The sequence below is a fragment of the Camellia sinensis genome, chromosome 14, assembly GCF_055761805.1.
Source record: "Camellia sinensis isolate YWXY chromosome 14, ASM5576180v1, whole genome shotgun sequence".
In the NCBI taxonomy this organism is placed as follows: Eukaryota; Viridiplantae; Streptophyta; class Magnoliopsida; order Ericales; family Theaceae; genus Camellia; species Camellia sinensis.
The window spans coordinates 58,733,129-58,748,333 of record NC_138974.1 but is presented as its reverse complement, the minus strand read 5'-3'; the positions used below and the strand labels follow the sequence as shown (position 1 = coordinate 58,748,333).

At 44.8% G+C, this 15,205-nt stretch overlaps 1 protein-coding gene across 1 annotated transcript in view; it reads right to left on the bottom strand.

The window, feature by feature from the left end:
- Nucleotides 1-2,066: 2,066 nt before the first annotated feature.
- The window catches only part of LOC145807008 (protein MAINTENANCE OF MERISTEMS-like), a 204,771-nt gene continuing 191,632 nt past the window's right edge, over nucleotides 2,067-15,205 (bottom strand). The window contains exons 3-4 of the mRNA XM_082904904.1: nucleotides 3,024-3,532; nucleotides 2,067-2,076 (exon numbers count right to left, since the gene is read on the bottom strand). Coding sequence (XP_082761030.1) covers nucleotides 2,067-2,076; nucleotides 3,024-3,532 — 519 coding nt within the window. The remainder of the gene's footprint in view (nucleotides 2,077-3,023; nucleotides 3,533-15,205) is intronic.

Genomic DNA, 15,205 nt, shown 5'->3' with positions numbered 1-15,205 from the left:
TCCCCTCCCAGAGCTGGACGAAGCATCTGATGCCAAGCTAGGCCCAACCTGTGCCTCCTCATTGAGCCAATCCAAGCACTCATCGGACAAAGTGCAACTGAAAGTTGAAGCAGGGGCCAGGAGCTCTCTAGTCCTCCATGCTGTGGCATATCGGGCAAGCTGTGCGCCCCGGATCGGGAAAGCGGCTGGGTACTCAATCCCCTCCGGTGGGCAGGTCTGATCATGACCAAACTGACGCAGAAACCGGAACGGAAAATAGAATACGCAGTGGGTTAGACCAATCAATTGGATCCCAATCAGCCGGGACATACTGTAGCTCATTGCCGGGAGGTTGAGCCAAGGGCAACGCCAAACAATGCCGTCTGCGGACAAATTGCACATCCAATCGAACCACCACCTTTCGTCAAGAGCATTGACTAGGCGCTGCCGAAAGAAGTAGCCTCGAGCTGAATAAGCCGGGCAAGAGTCCACAACCTGCAACTTATCCATTAACCATACCTAGGGGAGGGATGGAAAATGAGAGAATAAAGAACAGAGAGATGTACGATGAGAGAAAAGTAAGACAAGGGTTTTGTGGAAAAAAAAAACGAGCCTGAGGGTCGAGTGATGTGAGCAAATATATATAAGGTTGGGTGGGAAACATTACCTGTAGCAGCAGTGGACTCCCGGCGAACCTAGTCGCCTCCCGGCGATAGACAGAATCTAAGCCCATCAGTGTCTCGGCCAAGGTCATGGCAATACAGCTCTTTCCTTCTCTCAAACCTTGGGCGACTTCAATCAGGCGAATGCTAGCCCCGCCGAAGCCCGAGGAAAGCAGAAAGTGAGACAACAAACATAAGTAGAGGGCGTGTTGCCGGAAACCCTGCCAATAATGGTTGCTGCGGTCACCGGCGTCGGAAAAACGATGGATCAAATCGAGGATGTCCAGTTCCCCACTGCAGATCAGAGATCGAGCGTCATGCGCCGTAAGCCCACACATCCGCCCTAAAGCCTGAGCATGGCCAAAACGGAGCTGGGGCAAGATCACTTCAGAGCATTCAGACTCCATCAAAACCTGAAAATCTTCGAAAGTGGGACACATCTCTTGGCCGCCAAAGCTAAAAACGTGCGTCACTGGATTCCAAAACCTTGCCGCGGCATGGAGAAAAGGAAGTTGTAGCGAGGTACGGCTCAGCGTGAATAGTGCATTCAAGCCGAAACCCCGAAAATTTAGCTTTTCCGAGCCATCTAGAGAAGAGATCCAAGATGTGACATTTTCTGCGAGAAACGCCTCCATCTTTGTCTAAAACTAAGATGAAATGAATGTTCCCGAAGTTGAGGCTTTTATAGAAGGAAAAACACTATTCACGGGGGCACGTGTCAAAAACCAGGTGGCTGCAGGACTTAGTGGCCGGCCGGCCACCTTTTCTGGCTGGCCAGCCATTTACTTTTTACAAAACTGGCCGGCCAGCTGTCTCTCTCCACAAAAATGGCCGGCCGGCTCCCAAAGATGGCCGGCAGTGCTGCAGTGTATCCTCTTGGCCCTGTTTTACCCTTCGAGGAAAGTTTCAAGCATTCCCATGCAACGGGAGAGTCAAAGGCCTTCATTTCGGATGCGTTCCGGTGCCCAGATCGTCCGAAGTACACTATGTTATCGTTTTGTTTATCGAGTTGTAGTTTTGATTATCGAGTTGTTGTTTTTCTTATCGAGTTGTTTGTCGAGCGGACGTGTTTCGTGTTTTTGAGTCATTGCGCTCTGTTTAAGCAATCTTTGTTTAAAGTCTTGTTTATTTGCGTTGTCAACATTGTTGCATTTTGCTTATCGAGTTGTAAGCTTCCTAAGGTCCTGTTATATCTTAGTAAGTTGAGTTGTTTAGTTTGTTGCATCGGTTCACTACCTGACTTGGTGATTACACAATGCACATTCCCATTCAATTTCATTTTTGTGTGAAATAAATTGATGCGATACGATGCTAAAAGTTTAAAATACAAACACCTTTTCAAAAGCTATTTCATTCCATCATGCTTTACAACAAACAAAGGTACAATTTTTACGAAAATAAAACTGCCTAATAGTGTGCAAAGTGCTACAAACTACTAGCAAAAAGAAAAATAAAGCAGGAAATAGCAACATCAATATCCTCGGGAGCGGGAACAAGAAGCACTCCTCATCCTCTTCTGCGGGACAACCTCCGCACCATCATCATCATCTGAGTCGGAGCTGTCATCCTCAGGATCCCCCTCAGCCTCGCCTCTATTCCCTGAACCAAAACCGGAGCCCCCCCTCCTCAGCAGATGTCTCTGATTGACGGTCGGTAGCCTCCTCCTCCTCCTCACCATCCTCCTCCTCCTCATCAGGCTCCACCTCCACAACGTGAGCCCTGCGTCTGCGGACAGGCCCTCCTCGAGCTCCTCGAAAAGGCCTAGATGGCCCGGCTCCTCGGGAAGGCCGAGATGGCCCCGCCCCCTGAAAAGGCCCGGGTGACCCAACTTCCTGAAAAGGCCCGGATGGCCCAGCTCCCCAAGGAGGCCCAGGTGGCCTGGCCTGCGGCTGACCGGACCATGAAGGCATCTGAAAACAAAGAGTTCAATTCAAATACATCAGTCCAAATATATACATCAGATACAGATACAAGCAAAGGCTACGTGAAGTGGGTGCATGTAAATACAGAATACAAGTAGGGTGTGTATCAGATGTGCTTTACACAAATAGTCTATCGATGCAGTAGAAATCAATATGTCATCAGAAGTATGATAAATGCCAAAAAACTGAAGGGTACCTGAATGCCTGCGACAGACAACTATGCCTCCCTACGCAGGACCATGCCTTCGAGTGTGGCCACCAGTCCAACCACCTCCTCCATGTACCCTTGCGGTGGCTGCAAATATGAGCTCATAATCATCAGTAAACAAAAATGTCTAAACATCTGAATGATGAATGAAAAATAGTGGAGCATACCAGCGGTGAGTCAGGATCAATGGCATATCGATCACTGGGCATCGGAGGCTCTAGCGGAATCGGAGTCGGGGAGATAGCCCCATACTGCCACGCCATCAACTTAGTCGGCATATCTGGCCATCCAGGATGAGGATAAGTCGACGGAACCGGAGGAACCGGTCTACTCCCACCTCTAGATGTACCATCCCTGCTAGTAGAAGGGGCGTCTGCAGCCCGAGCCCGAGCCTGGCCTGAGGATGACATACCGGCAGGCCTCATCATCGGGATACGAGCTCCCGTCAATGGAGGCATCAAGTATATGTGACGGTAAGTGGCGTAGTCCCCCTCCTCAATATGTAGTAAAGCATCACTACCCAGCATGGCGCCGACTACCTCCGAGTAAGAGAGTCTGTCAGCAGTCCGCATACTGGCTGGGGGTACTGCGGGAGGGTCCTGAGAAAGATACCCCCATACCTGGCGCAGAAAGCGCTCCCCCAGGAACCATACCCTGCCAACCGGCCCTTCGAGCAGGACCCTATACTGGGAGATGTCCGACCCTCCGGTATACTGAAGTCGGAGACCATCACCCAGGGGCGCCCAAGGCTGCCATGTGATCTGCGGATGATAAATGCATAAACCAATCAGAAATTGAGAATATACAGAGCAAATCAAAGATGAAAATGAAAGGAACTAAAAGCTCAGAGGTACCTCTGAATGTCGCACAGTGTCAAAGTACTGTCGCAGGTAAAGGAGGGTCTCTCGAGGTCTCGGCCGGTGCGGGCCCTCAAACACCAATGAATATGGGGTCATGGGAATCCCTGCCACCTCCAGCTCTGGGGCTAATGATGGGAAGTATACATAGACCCATAGCTGAGAAAAGCAGTGCAGAATGTAAGTACGAAATGCTGAGAGCAAAATACAGACTGTAAAAGTGCGCTGTGAGTGCAATGTACAAGTAATGAAGAGCAGAAATGTAAATCAAGAGGACAGAAAGTACCTCCCAGGCTCTCCAGTAGCCGCCAAGTAAATCGCCCCGCCCGCGGGAGGTCGCGCTCATATAAAAGTAAAGGGTAGCCAGGCCGGCGCCACCCCAGTCATATCGATGGACCTGTGATAGGTCGACCAGAGCGCTCAGCAGATATAACCCAACTGTGTTCCCTCTGTCGGCGAACAGGGTAGTCCCGAAGAGGAATATAAGGAAACCACGGGCATACTGCTCTGTCTCCTCGGGAGTCTCAGGCACCATCTCCGCCCGCCGGAAGTGGGAAGAGAACCAAGTGTATCGGACTCTCCCAGAAACCCTGTCAACAGGCGGGCGAGCCCCCAATAGATACATCCAAGCGGCCTCCCACTCGCCCATATCCTCATCATAAGGGATGGACCAACCTCCTATGTCTAAGCCAGTCAACACAGCGAAGTCTAGGGGCGTCATGGTCATGTCTCCAGTGGCAGAGAAATGAAAGGAGTTGGTGGTATCCCACCATCTCTCTACCAAGGTTGCCATCAGTGTCCTCCTGGCAGGACAACGTGACAACCCGACGCAGAAGGGCCCAAACCCTGCCAAGTCTACTAAGTCTTGGACGCCCTCCGGGAGCTCAGCGTACCAGTCCCGCGCGATGGTGGAACCATACCCCCGCACACTACGGGAACCAACTTGCATTCAGAATGAATACATGTGTCAATAATGAAATGAGATGGGCAGTGTGCCAATGAGATGAATGGGCTGTGTGCCAATGAGATGAATGGGCTGTGTGCCAATGAGATGAAATGGGCTGTATGCCGATGAAGTGAAATAAGCTACATGCAAATTTAATCTGGGCTGCGTGTTCAGAAAATTTGAAGTTTGGGCTGCGTGTTCAACTTTCAGTTAAATTGTGGGCTGCGTGTTCACTATCTATCTGGGCTGCGTGTTCAGAAAATTTGAAGTTTGGGCTGCGTGTTCAACTTTCAGTTAAATTGTGGGCTGCGTGTTCACTATCTATCTGGGCTGCGTGTTCAGAAAATTTGAAGTTTGGGCTGCGTGTTCAACTTTCAGTTAAATTGTGGGCTGCGTGTTCACTATCTATCTGGGCTGCGTGTTCAGAAAATTTGAAGTTTGGGCTGCGTGTTCAACTTTCAGTTAAATTGTGGGCTGCGTGTTCAGAAAATTTGAAGTTTGGGCTGCGTGTTCAACTTTTAGTTAAATTGTGGGCTGCGTGTTCACTATCTATCTGGGTTGCGTGTTCAGAAAATTTGAAGTTTGGGCTGCGTGTTCAACTTTCAGTTAAATTGTGGGCTGCGTGTTCACTATCTATCTGGGCTGCGTGTTCAGAAAATTTGAAGTTTGGGCTGCGTGTTCAACTTTCAGTTAAATTGTGGGCTCCGTGTTCACTATCTATCTGGGCTGCGTGTTCAAAAAATTTGAAGTTTGGGCTGCGTGTTCAACTTTCAGTTAAATTGTGAGCTGCGTGTTCAGAAAATTTGAAGTTTGGGCTGCGTGTTCAACTTTCAGTTAAATTGTGGGCTGCGTGTTCACTATCTATCTGGGCTGCGTGTTCAGAAAATTTAAAGTTTGGGCTGCGTGTTCAAATTTCAACTAGCGTGGGCTGCGTGTTCACTACTCTAATCTGGGCTGCGTGTTCAGAAAATTTAAAGTTTGGGCTGCGTGTTCAAATTTCAACTAGCATGGGCTGCGTGTTCACTACTCTAATCTGGGCTGCGTGTTCAGAAAATTTAAAGTTTGGGCTGCGTGTTCAAATTTCAACTAGTGTGGGTTGCGTGTTCAGAAAATTTAAAGTGTGGACTGTGTGTTCACTTTCGAATTCGGGCTGTGTGTTTGACAAATCAGTGTTTGAGCCGTGTGTTCGCCTCTTAACTAATGTGTACTGTGCGTTCGCAATTAATTAATGAGCCGAGTGTTCAGAAATTCGAGTGTTGAAACTACATGCTCAGGATGCAAGCAAAGTACTATGTCATAAGCTAAACTGCGTGTTCAAGCATGGCAAAGGTGCGAAATGTACGAAAAATACAGAAAATGAAGTAAATACCTCTCGGGCCTCATGAGAGAGGTGATGCTCCGGCTCTCGGAGAAGCAGATCCCCGGGTGCTCGCTCGTCAAAGCTAGTGAAGTGACGGAAGACAGCACGAGGGAGGACATGTGCTGGCGGACGGTACCTCCCGGGAATAAAAGGTCGGGTCCTCGGGGGTAGAGTCATGGGATCGTAATCATCTCCGGCGCCTGGAAAACCTCCGCCGTGGGGAGAATTACCCGCCATTTTCAGAAGATCTGCAAAAGGAACAAAAATGAGCAAAATGAGCCAAAATTGGAAAAAGTCAACAAAAGTCAACTCTCGGGAAATGAAAAAGTCAACAAAAGTCAACTCCCGAGAAAATCTTCCAAATATTGAGACAAACTTACCTCAAGTGGCGAAAATGCGAAAAGAAGCTCCGAAACCGAAATTTAATCGCTTCAAAGTGCTTGAAACTGAATATTTTTGCGAAAACAATTTGCGCGGGGCGTTGGAAAACGCATATGAAACTCAGATCTGGAGAAGAAAGTGTTGTAAGAGGCAAGAAAAGGGAAGGTCTCGGCTGCCTTATATAGGCCCCAAGTCTTGGATTGAAGGAGCATCAAAAAGGAGGTGAAAAGACCAAAAAGCCCCCGGATTTGGGCATATGGCCGGCCGGCCCTCTTTTCTAGCCGGCCAGCTATCTGCTTTTTGGAAAACTGGCCGGCCAGCTATCTACTTTATGGAAAACCGGTTGGCCACCTCCCCTCTCCCATATAACCGGCCAGCCATGTCCCTCACATGCCCACCTAGCTCTCTGCAAATTTTGAGGAAGATCGGAGTTCCCGGGACCTGAAAAAGTTCAAGAAAAGTACACTTCCGGTCACGAAATTGCTCCGTCGGGACTTCGGCTTCGAGATCTGACATATGTCTCATCATCATTCATCAAAATCAAAGTGTATCCTTTTTGAATGAGTTGTAACCTTTCAGGGAAGCGGATCGGAGGCCGTGATCAAGTCGCCTTCGCCGAAACACGCGTTTCCGTACTCGTTGTTTCATGACAAACGGACACCCTGATTCATGCTCGTGTCACATTATCTTGCATTCTCATGAGCATACCTGCATTAACGTGCACATTTCTTGATATTGGCATACCTCTATGTTTGAGCATACGTTGTCGCGCATGTTCCACTCTTGCATTGTGGTGCATTCACTTACCGGCACTGCGTGTGTCAAACTTCCAGAATCACATTGGATATATAGCATATTGTATTTTTTGCAATTTCTCTCTTTTTGCAGGCACGATATTGTATGTATGGTTCAATTGAGACTGGTGCGACCAAACGAATCGCGCAGGTATCGTATCTTCTCCGTGTGAGACGTGGCGGGGATTGAATAATCCTCCGCATTTCTTAACTGCATGAAATGTAGTTGTTGCTTTGCATTCTTGCTTAAAACTGTTGCATCTATTTGCGAATACTTGTTTCATTACAACTTGCTGCATTCGCATGATCATGAGTGATGACCGGCTTCGCGTAGCATATAAGTCCAACTTCCAAAACCGGCTTCGCGTAGCGTATAAGTCCGACTTTCAAAACCGGCTTCGCGTAGCGTATAAGTCCAACTTTCAAAACCGGCTTCGCGTAGCGTATAAGTCCAATCTTCAAAATCTTCTTGCATTATCATTTGCATTTTGCCCCCTGCCTGCGGGCATGCCTGCGGGCACATCTCTGTTTATCTTGTACGTTTGTCTAAATCTTCGGCCTTGTCAAAAATGGGTCGTCTCTGGGCTTTGACATTCACTCCCGTCACTTATGACTTTCGAGTTCTGTCAAAGAGGAGCAACTATAGACACCCCATTTTTGACCGACCTTAAGACTCAGATGTCACTGATTGAGCGCTTGGTGATGTTGCATAATGTGCTCGTTCAGAAGTTTCAGAGTTGCGGCCGTGAGCCCTACCTCCGAACTTCCGAACCCTCTTCTGTGCCTTGTCTCGGTTTGCAAACCAGGCTCGGTTTTCTTTGTTTCTTTTCCTGAGGGGATGGAGAGGTCCAGTAGACCATCTCTCAATGTCCGCAGGCTACATTTGGTGGCCGTAGGCCATTTTTCCCATTTCGAGTCTGGTTTCCGATTTTCGGAGCCGTCAGGCCGTGTGCCTCGGTTCGGGACCGCCTAACCACCTCCGTTTGTTCTAATTTTTGGCATACCCCTTATTCTCTCCCTTTTGAGGGACACTGGGGTCTGAGAAACCCACTTCGTGGCCGAATGCCACTTTCGGTGCTTAACAGCCCATTTTCGGGACCTCGAACTGCGCATTTTGGTCCTCGAGCATTCGTTTTGCAACGGTTTTCGTTCGTTTTTGGCAGGTACCTCTGTTTCATCACTAGGAAGGTCATGGAAGGGTGAGAGGCCAGTAATTGTTTCAACAACCAGTTATACATCCTCCGACGCCCTCCGGCGCCCGTTTTTCACACTTCCGGGCTAATGTTGAACACCTTGGGCCCATTTTCTCGAACTTTGAACCACATATTTGTGATGTACACACATGGGAGGACCCTAAAAAGTGGTGGCCGGCCAGTAATGTTACTTGACCCTTTTGACCCCCTCCTTCCGGGCTAATGTTGAACCCCTTGGACCCTTTTTCTCGAACTTTGAACCACATATTTGTGATGTACACACATGAGAGGACCCTAAAAGTTGGTGGCCGGCCAGTAATTCCACCTGACCCTTTTGAACCCCTCTTTCCGAGCTAATGTTGAACCCCTTGGACCCACTTTCTTGGACTTTTAACCACAGGGTTGTGTTGTACACACATAGGAGGACACCATCAATTGGTGGCCGGCCAAAAAATCTGCTTGACCCTTTTGACCCCTAGCCGGCCGGCTAGGGGGTGTGGCCGGCCGGCCACCTGGAGCAAAAGTAACAGGCCGGCCGAGCTCTTTGCACTGTGCACTTTACAGCTGTGGAGCTTTATCCCCCAGAAAATATCTTTATCCGGGGGATATTTTGTGGGGGAAAGTTGCTCTCCTTTTCCCCCACCTTTGCACTCCCTTTTTGACCCTTATAACCAGCTGGTGGCCTCACTTGTAGGGGTTAGAAAAATTGTGGTTCAAGCCTCCATACACAACTCCATCTTTATCCCTCTCATTTCCTTGAAAATCTCTAAGTCCCTAAGCACCATTTCTTCTACACCACCAAGCTCTACCATTACCACTTCATTTCCAGCAACAAGGAAGGTTTCTCAAAGGCAAAAAGAGCTGCAAATTGGTCCAAGAAGCAACAAAAACACTTAGTCTTCAAGGGTGAGTAACATTTCTTCACTTTGACCCTTTTTCTTGATCCATTGGTAAGTCCCATATGCTTTTTGTTTCAAGCTCCGGCCCTAACTGAAAGGGGCCCTCTTTTGAGCTCATTTTCACTTTTCATTAAGGGCTCAACCCTGTTTGAGCCCTCCATGATGCACTTGCTTCATTGATCCTCTTATATGTCATAATCTTGCATGCTATTTTTGGCCCATGATTAATCTGTTTTTGAGCATGTTGTAAACTGATATTAGGCTTATTTTGAGCCCCTCTTCAACATTGAAGAAGGGCTCAACACCATTTGGGACTTCCATGTTGTACTTACCTTTATACTCCTCTTTTCTTCCCCATTCTTGCATGCAATGGCAGCCTACCATGCTTTTGTTTTTGGCCATTTTACAGTTCTGAAAAAGTGCTTATTTTGGTCCATTCTTCATGTTTCATTTAGGTCTTTTCATGGTTTGGGACCTCCATAGGTCACTTCATGTTATATCCCTCTTTTATTCCCCATTCTTGCATGTTTAGTTAGCCTATCATGCTTTTATTTTTGGCCATTTTACAGTTCTGTAAATAGTCCTATTTTGGCCCATTCTACATGTTTTATTAAGGGTCTTTGGCTGTTTGGTGATTATTTTGTATACCTCATGTTATAGCCACTTTTGAGCCTTATTTTGCATCACATTTCTATCATGTTTTTATACTGATTTTGAGGCTTCCATAAACTGTAAATATTCATATTTTTGGTCCCTATTCAATGTTGTAGAAGGGAATTTTTCATTTTGGGTTTTGCTTATATCACTTGCTTCATTACCCCTCTTTTGGCCCCTATTCTTGCATGCCATTTTTGCCATACCTATGCTTGCTGTTTGGCCATGTTTATAACTGCGAAAGTGCCTTTTTTGGGACTGTCTAGCTTCTGTCTTTGCATTGCATGTCCATATTGTGCATGTTTGGCATAGCTATAGGTCATTTCGGGTGCCTAAATTCGCATTTCGGGACAATTCCATGCATTTCATGTCATTTCGCCTCATTTCGGGACTGTTTTCCCCCATATTTTAGTGCTGAAATTCCATTAGAATGATTGCTATCCATTTCATGTCATTTGCATCGCATTTCGCCATCGCCTCGGTTTGCGTGCCCGTGTGCACGCATTTCGAGGCACTTCATTTTTCATCCACCGGCATCCTATGTGAGTGTGGCTGAGGCTCACTCATGTTGGTATAAGCCCATATCATGTTTTCATGTCATTGCATCGCATTCTGTCATTGCCTCGGTTTGCGTGCCCGTGTGCACGCATTTCGAGGCACTTCATTTTTCATCCATCGGCATCCTATGTGAGTGTGGCTGAGGCTCACTCATGTTGGTATAAGCCCATATCATGTTTTCATGTCATTTGCATTGCATATGCCATTGCCTCGGTTTGCGTGCCCGTGTGCACGCATTTCGAGGCATCTCATTTTTACAGCATAGTGCATACTAGGTTGTATCTTAGATCGCATTCTGTCATTACCTCGGTTTGTGTGCCCGTGTGCACGCATTTCGAGGCATCTCATTTCCATAGCATTGTGTATGTTAGGATTGTATCTTAGTTGCATCTCATGCATATCATGCATATTGCATCGTGTCCGGAATAGGAGTTAGCCCGGGCACGGGAAACGAGGTACATTTCGTACTCCGAGTGACGGAATGTGTCTCAATTCCCCAGTCACCGACACTCCGGATTATCCATGATGGAGTTAGGTTTTAGCTGTAGTTTCATGTGCATTCATCCTATATTGAGTTGTGCATTTCGACTCCTCGGCCATCATGCCTCGGTATGCGTGATTGGTGGCACGAGGATCGAGACATGCATATATCTGTGCAAATACATTGCTATGCCCCTTTCCTGCTCTCTGTTGTAGCAAAACGAAGAATCAGTAACTTTTTGGGGCTTGGCACGCATTTCAAGAACAGGTGTAAACAGAGGCTAATTGGGGCATTCCGGTGGATTTCCGCGCAAGACAACCTGGACATGCATCATCCATCAGAAGCAAGGCAGTCCCTGGCTTGCACGCCAGATTTATTTGCTTTCTTAGTTAATTCATTAATTAATTAGGAATTTGTAAATTAATTAGGATTTTGTATATTATTTGGACTGTAATATTTGGACTGTACATTTATTCGGACCCTCCGAGTGAGGGCACAACTGTAATAAGTGTGCGTGAGTGTGATGTATGTCTTCCAACCCCACGTCTTTCTCCCTTTTATTTATCCGCTTATGATGGTTAGATTAGGGCATATTTCAATTAGCATACAGTATGACAGCATGTCTGCATCATTCATCTGTATCACATGCACCGGGCTCGGCGCATCATACTAACTGCATTGTACTTTCAATTTCAAATTGAATACATGATAGCTGTAGCATTCCATATGCCATGTTTAGAATAGCCGAGCCTACTATAGTTTGCATTTTTCCATGTGTTGCATTAGGCATTTCTGTATACTTAGGTTTCATGCATGATTTCTAATAAGTTTCTATTTTTGGCTTGGAGTACCCGGTAAGCTTTATGCTTTAGCATCCTTGCATGCGTGTGAGTGACTGCCATGATAGCATGCTTACCATGAGGCTATGTGCTTACTTGATATAACTGCCTGAATGCCTGTGGGTGAAGGTTGGGTTACTTAAATTGGAATAAATCATCAAATGTTTTAAAGCCTACTTGCGGGTAGCAAACCATTTTCAAAAACAAACATGAAATGTTTCGTTCCAATTCAGGCGACCGGTCTATATTTGTATGCTGTGTGCATCACGTAGTAACCTAGGCTAATAACCGGAATAAGAACTCACAATGTTTTCAAAAATTGATATCATGGTTAGTAGAGGCCGGTCTATGACCGGGCGAGCGGGGGTGCTCACGAAGTGACCTTCCCCAATCGTACCCAAGTTCCAGAGCCGAGGCAACTTTGGTGATGAAGGACACGTGGCCTTTTGGCACCGAGTCAGGGTTTCCTAAATTTCCCAAAATAAAATATTTAGGTGGCGACTCTGTATCTGGCAAAGCAGTCCATGTTTGGCACTTCTTTCAAAAATCTATTTTTCTCAAAACGATTTCCCGGATTTGGACTCTTTGGTTCAGACTTAGAACCGTGACTAACAAAAGTCGAGTCTGAGCTGTGGCAAGGTCCCCCGCGGGCTTGCTACACGGTCATGCAACAAAGGTACACGCTCGAGCGTCAACTCTCCTGCTCGAGCGTACTGTAAAAATATTGGATGGGTGAAATCTCCGCTCGATGCCCGCTCGAGCTTGAGACACAATCCTCCGCACGAGCGTACTGTAAAACAGTGCAGAGAAATACTGGATGCTCGGATTCCACGCTCGAGCGCCACTTTCCCCGCTCGAGCGGAAGTGCAAAATCTGGGAATTCCAAATTGCACCTCCAAGCTCAAAACCAAGTTCAAAAGCATCAAAACCGATCCCCTTGGGCCCATTTTCTGGAAAACTCTTATAAACACATGGAATAACATGATTCAAAACGCAATTTGAGAAATCAAAGCCCAAGGGTGTTTAATTCAAACCCAATTTAAAACCAATTTCATGAACAAGATGAACATGCAAACATGCATGAATTCTAAACAACTTTGAAGCTCAATTTGATGCTCTAAGGAGCCAATTGATCTAAAAACAAGTTGAAAACATGGACCATTTCAAAATTATGGACATGCATGTACCATTTTACCATGAAATCAACTCACAACTCAACAATTCAAACATGCAAGCATAAATTATGCTCTATTTCAACATGTATGAACTAAAACATGACTTAGCTCTACAATTTAACATGGACCATGCAAGAATTAGCTCAAACACAAGAATGAGAAGATGAAATCCTTACCTAAGTCTTGAGTTAGAAGACTAGGAGCTCAAATAGGCTCTATATACTTCAATTCCAAGCAATTCAAGCCAATTCAACAAAATGAACTCAATTCTCTCCTATAACCCCTCTTGGTCGGCAAGTAGAAGGAAGAGGGCTGAGGAAATGGTTTTTGATTCAAGTGTATGAGTGTATACAAGGCTCAAAGGTGTGTGAGATATTGGCCACTAAGTGTGGCAACATGGTAATTACGGCAACTATTGCAATTAACTCATTTTAATCTAATTTAATCATACCTAATCAGTTTTCAGATAATTATACCATAAAGTCACATTAATTCTAAGGGTCATAAAACACTAACCAATTCCCGGTTCGGCCGCCGATAAGGCCTTCAATTAGCAGTTTAAACATCAAACACAAACAGATCAAATAATCAATCAAACAGATAGAATACAATTTAGCATACACACTCAGTCAATTCAGTCCCAGTTTTCAGTCAGTCAGTTCAGTACTTTAACCGGTCCAATTATCAGTCATAATCAGTTCAGTTTAACGATAATCAATGTTTATCGGTAATCAATCAGTCATTAATCGGTAGACAGTATGAGGGTTGTTACAGTGACCCACAAGATTATGGTTCCACATCCCTTTCATGACCAAATGATGCATCACAATAGTAAGTGATAAACAAGAATTACTATTCAAGTAAAATATGCAATTTAGAGTAAAGGGTGAAAAAAAATCATATAGTAAGTGATGAAATGGATATATAGATTACAATTGCTATATAAATTGTGGTCTTGAAATTGTTACATATTAGTTTACTTATTCTTGGAAAAGCATATTTATCTATTTTAGCAATTTGACGTATTTCTTTGTTGAGTTAGACATAAAATTGAGATTTTGAAACCAAATATAGCAGCCATCCCTAATAAAATTTTAACTAGTTTCATATTGATGCTGAGGTTAAAGATATGAGAAATTCAAATTCAACTCAATTACCTAAACAAGCTGAGGTTAAAGATATGAGAAATTCAAATTCAGTGGAGTGACTATCCTTAATCTCCTCTTCCCTATCTCCCCCATTTTTGCCTTTTTTTCTTTCTCACCAACTGGAGAATCCATTTCTTTTCATGTATTGTATATGATCAAACATTACCACAATAAATGCTCATTACAAAAGTAACAATTCATCACCAATAACATATATCTTTAGCCATCAATCATCATAAACCCAAATTGAAAGATCTAATTTAATTCCTATGAGAAAAGCCAAATTTTAAAATAAATATCTATTCTTTAAATATTTTCTTTTACATTGGTATCTTTTCTTTTGTTATTTTGGGATTTGTATGTTTGAGTGGTCACATCTCAATCGGAACCACAATTCTATCTCAACGAAAATGACATTCTATCAAAATTCTTACTCTAAGGAATCGCAGCTCTAGCGCACAAATGTAAACCCAAATAAGAGTTTCTTCCTGCAACTAAGGAGTTGACAGTTATGTTTTTAGCTAAGCATAAAGAATCCTCAATAGGTTATAGGTAAGTGTCTCAGGCATAATGAAAGGAAGGAACAGCCTTTCGAGGGCAGTAATAATGCAAACCATAACTTCCCATGGCTAATAGTACATGACCGAGATTTCTTACAATTGGTCCTCCTATTGATGATGGATAGAAACTTGAGATGGAGAATAGGGAATTTTCTTCTCTCTTCGTAAGATGGAGTTTCTGAGGTGGGTCCCATCAATGATGAAGGGTTGAGATTTGGCAACCAAACCTATATTGAAGAAAATCCTGAATTCTTCACATTTGAAGTCAAGACCTACGGAAGATGTTCTTGATTCAAAAATCTAACATGCAAATCTTCAGAGAGTGACCAAAAAAGCTAATTTGCAGAATCTATCCTCATAGCATGGATCAGATCAGACAAATAGTATTCACCGCAGTCTAGGCAAACTCTAAGACAACCAGATTACTGTAGATCACATCTGCAGCTGGCAATATGCAACACTACATAAAAAAGCTTAAATAGTATAAAAAATTCCTGAAAATTTTCCAACTATTATAAGATAACAAAACCATAAAGTGAAGAAAAGAGATCATCTACCACATACAGCATAATCCAAAAGATTAATACAA